Source organism: Herpailurus yagouaroundi, unplaced genomic scaffold, assembly GCF_014898765.1.
Source record: "Herpailurus yagouaroundi ecotype Mexico unplaced genomic scaffold, PumYag 212, whole genome shotgun sequence".
Taxonomy (NCBI): domain Eukaryota; kingdom Metazoa; phylum Chordata; class Mammalia; order Carnivora; family Felidae; genus Herpailurus; species Herpailurus yagouaroundi.
Genome location: NW_024412443.1, coordinates 1501931 through 1512064, shown reverse-complemented (window position 1 = coordinate 1512064; position 10134 = coordinate 1501931). Strand labels below are relative to the sequence as shown.

The 10134-nt window shown below is 46.7% G+C and overlaps 1 protein-coding gene across 1 annotated transcript in view; it reads right to left on the bottom strand.

Moving 5' to 3' along the window:
• Positions 1-1997: 1997 nt before the first annotated feature.
• The window catches only part of PRSS38 (serine protease 38), a 13803-nt gene continuing 5666 nt past the window's right edge, over positions 1998-10134 (bottom strand). Inside the window, exons 4-5 of the mRNA XM_040454325.1 lie at positions 3067-3209; positions 1998-2634 (exon numbers count right to left, since the gene is read on the bottom strand). Coding sequence (XP_040310259.1) covers positions 2380-2634; positions 3067-3209 — 398 coding nt within the window. The 3' untranslated portion in view covers positions 1998-2379. The remainder of the gene's footprint in view (positions 2635-3066; positions 3210-10134) is intronic.

Here is a 10134-nt window from a genome sequence, read left to right as displayed (position 1 = left end):
GCACTCGGCACACTGCAGCACTCAGTGAATAGTTCTCACATGCTACATGGGACGAATGTGGTTATGTTCAATCATTCTTAAATTCCTGGGATAAAGTGTACTTGGGTGGATGTATGCTGTTTCTGGGACAAACTATTTGACCATGCCAAATTGCAGTTTTGAAAACTTAATACCTCCAGCGACTTAAATTAACACATTAGTCATACACTGATTTCCCACATGTACTTGGGCCCCGTTTTGAGTGTCTTATGCACAGACACACACTATCCCGTATCCATGGCCTGTTATAATGATGCAACATTTCAGTGTCTGCTGGGGTAATTCCCCCCATGTCACTGGCCTTCATATGTAGCTTTATTCCTCAGTGTTCTTTCTTCTGTTTTGATATAAACCTCAAAATCAACTATTTAGCTCCAGAAATACACACACATGTGCGCACACACACATGCCTGCATGCACACACACATGCACACACACTCATGCACACGTGCATGCATACACTAGGGTTGCTTTGCCTGAGAAAGACTGTGTTAACATTTGTTCAAATCTACTTTTTCTTGTTCTTTCTCCCTCCCCACCCCCAACAGGAGCATTTTAAACATTTCCTCATATGGACGTTCACATTTCTTGTTAAGGCTGTAGGTATCTTCTCTCTTTCGCCGCTACTGTAACAGGTGTCTTCCCTTCTGCTATGTCTCCTGGCCAGAACCCGTTCTGCTTTTGTCATGTTTTGTCTGGTGACTTTACCGAGTATTCTTACCATCTCTGGGAGTTGCACATTGTCCTCTTGTGTGCTCTGGATGTGCTCTAAGTTTTCTGACATAGTTTTAATGTCTCTTTCCTGCTTGCCTGGATGGTTCTCTTGTGCAGCTGTGGCGGCTGCTGTTCCAGTGGTGTGAAGGGTCAGGAGACACAGGAGCGATGTTCCTGTGACCCAGCCTTAGCAGGAATGCACTGTTTCCCCACCAAGGAAAGGACGGCTTTTAGGCCAAGGCAGCGTGTACCTTACTAGCAATAGCTATCTTTACTTTCTTTCCTTTTATTTTTGGAAAATGGGTTTTGAATTTGTTAAAAGCCTCTTCATTAATATTAGTCTCATTAAGGAAGTAATTAATATGTGAATTACACCTATGGGGTCCTTGCATTCCTGGAGTAAATCCTACTTGATTACAACGTGCTATCTTAAAGTTGGATTCTGGCGGCTAGTCCTTCACCAGGACTTCTGAACTGTAAGCTGGACTGTGGCAGTCCCCTGCTTACGTGTGGTCAGGTGTGTTCACGCACGTGCACCACCAGGGTGAGTCTGGAAGCCCCTCCCCAGTCTGCGTGTGGGCTGCGTAGCAGCACAGGGATAGCCCTCAGCAGAAGGTTTGACAGGTTCCCAAGGAACCCTCAACCAAGGGCTTTTACATTCCTTCTGAAACGTCTCCACTTCTTCTCCAGACTTTGGCCTATTTGAACCTTCCATCTCTACTGTGGTTACCTTTGGTAAATTACTTTCTTTCTAAAAAGTGAAATGTTTCATTTTAAAATTATTTACATAGAATTATACAATACCTTTTATGATTTCAGAGATTTTTTTCTTTAATATTTCCCCCTTGTCATTTCTTGTTTTGTGTATTTTTTGCTCTCAGCTTATATCTTTTTTTAAATGTTTATTTATTTTTGAGAGAGAGAGCGAAAGAGAGAGAGAGAGAGACAGAGTGTGAGCAGGGGAGGGGCAGAGAGCAAGGGAGACACAGGATCCAAAGCAGGCTCCAGGCTCTGAGCTGTCAGCAGAGCCCAACGTGGGGCTCAAACCCACAAACCACGAGATCATGACCTGAGCCAAAGTCTGGCACTTAATTGACTCAGCCACCCAGGGGCCCCAGCTTATATCTTGATGAAGTTAGTGACTTCTTACTTTTTGATTTTTTTTCCAAAACCAGATGTTTAGAATGTTAGTTTTGGTGTTTTCTTGGCATTTGGCCCCCTGATTTCTGTGTTCATCTTTTTAGTTCTTCCGAATGCCTACTCTCAGCTCACATCTTTCAATTTTCATATTGGAAATGTGGGTACTTAAAAACTCTTTGACACTGACAGGTCTGAGCATTTAAAACTCTGCTGGCTTTGGCTGCACCTGGATTCAATGTCCCAACACTGATGGCCGGCTGGCCTGTGCTTCTCCCCTTGCTGCCTGTCACCCTGATAAGGCCACTGAGTGCCAGGCGATATACACACTCTGTCTTCGTGAGGGGGCCTGTGCTCTGAGTGGACAGACGACAGCACCTCCGGGATGCTCACTTGGTAAACATTTAATATCTTACCACATCTCAGCCCAGAGCACTGGGCCCTTTTGTGGTGAGATGTGGCCCCACATCTGGGCCTGGCCGGTGGCCCTCACAACATTAACAGGACAGTCAGCATGGTCACAGGGACACTGAGGGTGGCGCATAGCATGGAGGAGAGGGTGGGGAGTGGCTGAAGAGGCAGGGGTGTGTGCTCTATGTGATAATGGATCCACTTTGAGAAATAGGAGACCCGCGCATAAACTGCAGGATACATAGGGTATGTGCAGCCACGGCCCCAGCTCACCACTCCAACCTGCAACCAGGTGTGGTTGAATTCACAGACGAGTGGGCCGCCAGAGTCACCCTGGAAAAGAGAGGGGGTTCCAGTGAATGGGGAGTTCAGGGTCTGCAGCCTCCTGCATCCCACACACTCAGCCCCACTTTGCCGGTGCCAAGCTCTGCTGCAGGCGGGCTGTGCTCCAGGCACTGTCCTGCCAGTGGGGGTGGGGGTGGGGACGGTGCCATGGGGTGACAGACAGTGGGCAAGGCCCCGGGCAGACGTGGAGCCTGGGCTGTTCTGGCAGTGCTGGGGTCCACAGGGTGCTGAGTGCTAACTGGAGTCGCATAAGCCACCCAAGACTCCCACCCAGCTGAAGGCCACATGGTGATGTACTCCTGAGCCCTACAGGAGACAGGCCATCCGGGACCACCTCCCACTCCCGAAGTGCCCCCTGGCTCAAAGCAGGTGAACATCTGAGAGCCCCAGGCTTGGCCCCTGCCCCTCAGAGGGAAGCACCTCGCACACAGTCTTCACGTTCTTGATGTCCCCGGCACACAGCATGTCCATCATAATATATGACAGGTGTCCGTAGAGCAGCTGGCACAGGGGCAGTGAGATCAGGGGCATCTGTGCCTCCTGCAGCTTGTCTGAGGTGTGGCCTGTCAGAAAGGAGTGCAGGCCCAGTGAGGGGTCCCCAAGGCACCTGTGGTCCTGGGGCCCAGCTGGCTCACCCTGAGGCTCCTCCTGCTCCGGACTCCTCATGGCTCCCTCTCTGCACTGGGGTGCCTGGTTTGCTAAGTGGGTATGAAATATATGTGTCACGTGAGTCTTCCTAAAGCAGCGGGAAGGGCCACGCCACGTTCTAGCCTGTTCCCTCCCACTGCTGCAGCTGGGGACCAAACAAGCCTCTGTCAGCCCAGTCCCCAGGTGGCTGAGTGGAGGGCACTGTGTGCAAAATAAAGAACCTCTGGGTTTTGCCGGTGTCACCCCTGCGTGCCTCAGTCTACCCCGATGGGCACAGTCATTGGTCCCAGAAACCTGTGCTCTCCTGCCCCATGTGTGAGAGGTTCCCATGGCTCTGGGCATTGCTCTGACTGAAGAAAAGCTGCTTGCACAGGCTGCAGACCCATGCGACCCTGGTGTCAAAGGGGTGCCCATTTGGGGAAGGCACAGCACCCTCCAGGGGCACCTGGGGAACCACTTTTGGAGCTAGAGAAGGTGACCCAAAGCAGGAGTCAGCAGCGTTTGTGGTTGACGCTGGCTGCGCAGGCAGGGCAATGTCAGGAGAGGAGCCACGGACAAGGCAGGTGGTGCAAACGGGCACGCAGAGCAACAGAGCACCCACAAACCAGGGTTTGCAGTGCTGGAAGAGGCAGCCCAATAAAGTGCATCGGGAAATACGCTGGCTGTAAACCTCTCAGGGCCTCCACTGTGACCACGCAGGGCAACAAGGAGTGCACTTCTCTCCTGCCATAAGCAAGCAGCAATGTGTCTGCACAGGACACAACTGCTTTCCTACATTGTGGCTGTCCAGGGAACACATAGCAGATGAGGCAAGACCTCAAGGGACCCATGCCCCTCGGGTGGGGAACGTCCCCAGGTACCCGGGCAGCTGGAACCCCAAGGTGGACACCACAGGGAGGGTGTTGCAGAGAGGAGGCGGCCCAGAGGGCACAGAGTCTCGGCTCCCTCAGCTTGCTGCTGGGTCCTGAGCCGTGCGTGCAGAGGGTACAGACAATCCCATGGGGAGGATGGGCAGAGGATGGTGGGGTGGACTCCACAGCCCCCAGAGCTCACAGGGGCCTGGGATACCGAGTTCCAGCCATCCCAGAGTGGAGAGTCTTGCTGACCACCCAGACAGTGGTGGAGACAGAGGACGTGTGGTGTAAGCTATCCATCACACTCTCACGGCCGCCACAGCCCCATGCAACTGGTGGATGGAGGACCAAACTGATGAGCCTGGCAGAGCACAAGGGAAGAGGTGGAAGGAAGATGTGCATGGAAAGCGGTCAGCAATAATTTCAATGGCTTGTGTAGGTGTGGCCAGCACACCAGCTCAGAATGCTCGGAAGCCACAGGAGAGGTTTGCACTCACTAGTAGGTCTTTCCTCTAAGTCTCCACCGAGAGCCATGGGACAATACAGGAGACAGGGCAGGGGTCCAGAGAGAGAGCCCCTCCACGCAGGAGGCCAGGGGATGGCCAGCTGCCACCGGAGGACTGCAAGAGCACAGCTTGCTTCCTTTTTCACCTGTGGACCATGAGCCTTCCATTGGTCGGGAGGACCAAAAGATACTCTTGTCCCAGGACACAGAGTCGAGTGCAGCTGCCCCAGGTGTGCCAGCAACTGTGCACAGAGGCCCATTTCCAATGGGCCCACAGCACTGCCAGGGACCAAGGCTGGACCAGGGCAACTCAGGGATCCTCCTCCCCAGCACCAGTTGCCCTCCAGAGGGTAGGTGACAACGTGCCACGGGTGTGCAGAGGTGCTGAGGTGAAAGGAGGAGCGGGAACAGAGAGACACCCCAGGCCCCACATCCAGCAGCCACCACGGAGGGACCTGAGCCTCTGGTGCACTGAAGGCAGCCGATCAACAGCAGAACCTGCAACCCAGCTCAAATTCTCACCAGACTGCCCCGCCCTCGCCACCCCACTAATGACTCAGCAGAGAAGGGTCTATTCTGGGGTTCACAGGCTTCAGTTCTAAATGTTCTACAATGTCTGGCATTCAACAAATATGTAACAGATACACATGCATGCATACACTCACACATGAACTCACACCCATGCACGTGCACCCCTCACCCCATATGCATACATGCACGTGCACACACCTGTACATGCACATGCACACACACATGTACAAAGGCACACGTGTACACAGGGGGTGGTCTATGAATCTGTCCTTGTGCTAGAATCACATTGTCTTGATATCTATAACTTTACAATATTTCGAAAGTGGGAACTGTGAGTCTGTCCAGCTTTGATCTTCTCCTCCAAGAGTGTGTTTTGGCTACATAGGGACCCTTCCAATTCCATATGAACTTAAGAATCAACTTTTCCATTTCTTCAGAAAAGGCACTGGACATGCAGGCCACTTTGGGTGGTGCTGACATTGTGACAATTTTGTCTTCTAACCCGTGAACACAAGCTGCCTTTCCATTTATTTAGGTCTTTCAAAATCCCCCTCGGCAATGTTTTGTAGCACTTGGTTTACAGGTCTTCACCTCCTTGGCTGAATTTACTAAAGGTAGCTTTTTTTTCAGATGATGTAATATTATTTTCTTAATGTCATTTTGTGATTGTTCACTGAAGGCATATAGAAACTCAGTTAACTTTTGTGTGTGTTGATCTTTATCCTGCAACTTTGCTGAAATTGTTTCTTGTTTGTAGTGGTTGGTTTTATGTGTTGGTTTTTAGGATTACTTTGAATTTGGGTGACTTTTCTTTCTTTTTCTTGCCTAATTTAACTGTCTGAAGCTTCTGGTACAATACAAAATGTCAGCGGTGAGAGGGGCCTTCTTATCCTGCTCATGATTTTAGGCATCAGTTGTCCACCTTTCTCTGCTGGGTAAGATACTGGCTGCGGGTTGTTCATAAATGTCCTTAGTCGTGCCAAGGAAGTACTCCCCTCTTCCTACTTTTGTTTTTTTATATTTTATTTTATTTTATTTTTCATTTTTTATATGAAATTTATTGTCAAATTGGTTTCCATACAACACCCAGTGCCCATCCCAAAAGGTGCCCTCCTCAATACCCATCACCCACCCTCTCCTCCCTCCCACCCCCCATCAACCCTTAGTTTGTTCTCAGTTCTCAACAGTCTCTTATGCTTTGGCTCTCTCCCACTCTAACCTCTTTTTTTTTTCCTTCCCCTCCCCCATGGGTTCCTGTTAAGTTTCTCAGGATCCACATAAGAGTGAAACCATATGGTATCTGTCTTTCTCTGTATGGCTTATTTCACTTAGCATCACACTCTCCAGTTCCATCAAAACCTTAGAGGAGAAAGCAGGAAAAGACCTCTCTGACCTCAGCCGTAGCAATCTCTTACTTGACACATCCCCAAAGGCAAGGGAATTAAAAGCAAAAGTGAATTACTGGGACCTTATGAAGATAAAAAGCTTCTGCACAGCAAAGGAAACAACCAACAAAACTAAAAGGCAACCAACGGAATGGGAAAAGATATTTGCAAATGACATATCGGACAAAGGGCTAGTATCCAAAATCTATAAAGAACTCACCAAACTCCACATCCGAAAAGCAAATAACCCAGTGAAGAAATGGGCAGAAAACATGAATAGACACTTCTCTAAAGAAGACATCCGGATGGCCAACAGGCACATGAAAAGATGTTCAGCGTCGCTCCTTATCAGGGAAATACAAATCAAAATCACACTCAGGTATCACCTCACGCCAGTCAGAGTGGCCAAAATGAACAAATCAGGAGACTCTAGATGCTGGAGAGGATGTGGAGAAACGGGAACCCTCTTGCACTGTTGGTGGGAATGCAAATTGATGCAGCTGCTCTGGAAAGCAGTGTGGAGGTTCCTCAGAAAATTAAAAATAGACCTACCCTATGACCCAGCAATAGCACTGCTAGGAATTTATCCAAGGGACACAGGAGTACTGATGCATAGGGGCACTTGTACCCCAATGTTCATAGCAGCACTCTCAACAATAGCCAAATTATGGACAGAGCCTAAATGTCCATCAACTGATGAATGGATAAAGAAATTGTGGTTTATATACACTATGGAATACTACGTGGCAATGAGAAAAAATGAAATATGGCCTTTTGTAGCAACCCTCTTCCTACTTTTTGACTGGCTTTTTTTTCTTCATGAAAGGACATTGGATCCAGTCAGAGGCTTTTCTGCATCACTTGAGCTGAACATATGGGTTCCCCCTTCATTCCTTTAATGTGGTGTGTTCTATTGGTTAATTTTTGCATGCTGAGCCTCCTTTGTATTCCTGGGACAAATAACACTTTGTTGAAGTGTATAATCCTTTTTAAATGTTTATTTATTTACTTTTTGAGGGAGAGAGAGAACTCAAGTGGGTGAGTAGGAGAGAGAGAGGGCAAGAGAAATCCCAAGAAGGCTCCGTGCTGTCAGCCCAGAACCCGATGCTAGGCACAAGCTCACGAACCATGAGATCATGACCTGAGTTGAAACCAAGAGTCAGACACTTAACCGACCAAGCCACCCAGATGCCCCAAAGTGTATAATCCTTTTAATGTGCTGTTTTTTTATTTTGATGGCATAATGGTATGCATGTATGTATGTTTTATGTATGTATTAATTATATAATTTATTGTCAAATTGGTTTCCATAAAACACCCAGTGCTCATCCCAACAGGTGCCCTCCTCAATGCCCATCACCCACTTTCCCCTCTCCCCCACCCTCCCATCAACCCTGAGTTTATTCTCAGTATTTAAGAGTCTCTTATGGTTTGCCTCCTTCCCTATATGTAACTTTTTTTTCTCCTTCCCCTCCCCCGTGGTTTTCTGTTAAGTTTCTCAGGATCCACATAAGAGTGAAAACATATGGTATCGGTCTTGCTCTGTATGACTTATTTCACTTAGCATAATACCCTCCAGTTCCATCCATGTTGCTGCAAAAGGCCAGGTTTTATTCTTTCTCATTGCCAAGTAGTATTCCATTGTATATGTAAACCACATCTTCAGTATCCATTCGTCAGTTGATGGACATTTAGACTCTTTCCATAATTTGGCTATTGTTGACAGTGCTGCTATAAACATTGGGGTACAAGTGCCCCTATGCATCAGCACTCCTGTATCCCTTGGGTAAATTCCTAGCAGTGCTATTGCTGGCTCATCAGGTAGATCTATTTTTAATTTTTTGAGGAACCTCCATACTGTTTTCCAGAATGGCTGCACCAGTTTGCATTCCCACTAACAGTGCAACAGTTTCTCCACATCCCCTCCAGCATCTGTAGTCTCCTGATATGTTCATTTTAGCCACTCTGACTGGCGAGAAGTGGTATCTCAGTGTGGTTTGATTTGTATTTCCCTGATAAGTGACATTGAGCATCTTTTCATGTACCTGTTGGCCATCTAGATGTCTTCTTTAGAGAAGTATCTATTCATGTCTTCTGCCCATTTCTTCACTGGATTATTTGTTTTCTGGGTGTGGAGTTTGGTGAGTTCTTTATAGATTTTGGATACTAGCCCTTTGTCTGATATGTCATTTGCAAATCTTTTCCCATTCCGTCGGTTGCCTTTTAGTTTTGTTGATTGTTTCCTTTGGAGTGCAGAAGCTATTTATCTGGATGTGGTCCCAATAGTTCATTTTTGCGTTTAATTCCCTTACTTTTGGTGATGTGTCAAGTAAGAAATTGCTGCTGCCTAGGTCAGAGAGGTTTTTTTTTCTGCTTTCTCCTCTAGGGCTTTGATGGTTTCCTGTCTCACATTCAGGTCCTGTATCCATTTTGAGTTTATTTTTGTGAATGGCATAAGAAAGTGGTCTAGTTTCATTCTTCTGCATGTTGCTGTCCAGTTCTCCCAGCACCATTTCTTAAAGACACTGTCTTTTTTCCATTGGATATTCTTTCCTGCTTTGTCAAAGATTAGTTGGCCATACATTTGTGGATCCAATTCTGGGGTCTCTATTCTATTCCATTGGCCTATGTGTCTGTTTTTGTGCCAATATCATGCTGTCTTGACGATGACAGCTTTGTAGTAGAGGCTAATGTCTGGGATTGTGATGCCTCCCGCTTTGGTGGTCTTCTTCAGTATTACTTTGGCTATTTGGGTTCCATACAAATTTTAGGATTGCCTGTTCTAGCTTCGAGAAGAATGCTGGTGCAATTTTGATTGGGATTGCATTGAATATATAGATTGCTTTGGTAGTGTTGACATTTTAACAATATTTATTCTTCCAATCCATGATCATGGAAAGTTTTTCCATTTCTTTGTATCTTCTTCAATGTCCTTCATAAGCTTTCTATAGTTTTCAGCATACAGATCTTTTACATCTTTGATTAGGTTTACTCCTAGGTATCTTATGATTCTTGGTGCAATTGTGAATGGCATCAATTTCTTTATTTCTCTTTCTGTTGCTTCATTATTGGTGTATAAAAATGTAACTGATCTCTGTACATTAATTTCGTATCCTGGACTTTGCTGAATTCATGTATCAGTTCTAGCAGACTTTTGGTGGAGTCTATTGGGTTTTCCTGTATAATATCAGGTCATCTGCAAAAAGTGAAAGCTTGACTTCATCTTTGCCAATTTTGATGCCTTTGATTTCCTTTTGTTGTCTGATTGCTGATGCTAGGACTTCCAACACTACGTTAAACAACAGCGGTGAGAGTAGACATCCCTGTCGTGTTCCTGATCTCAGGGGGAAAGCTCTCTGTTTTTCCCCATTGAGGATGATATTAGCTGTAGGTTTTTCATAAATGGCTTTTATGATGTTTAAGTATGTTCCTTTTCTCCTTTCTCGAGGGTTTTTATTAAGAAAGGATGCTGTATTTTGTCAACTGCTTTTTCTGCATCAATTGACAGGATCTTATGTTTCTTTTCTTTTCTTTTCTTTTCTTTTCTTTTCTTTTCTTTTCTTTT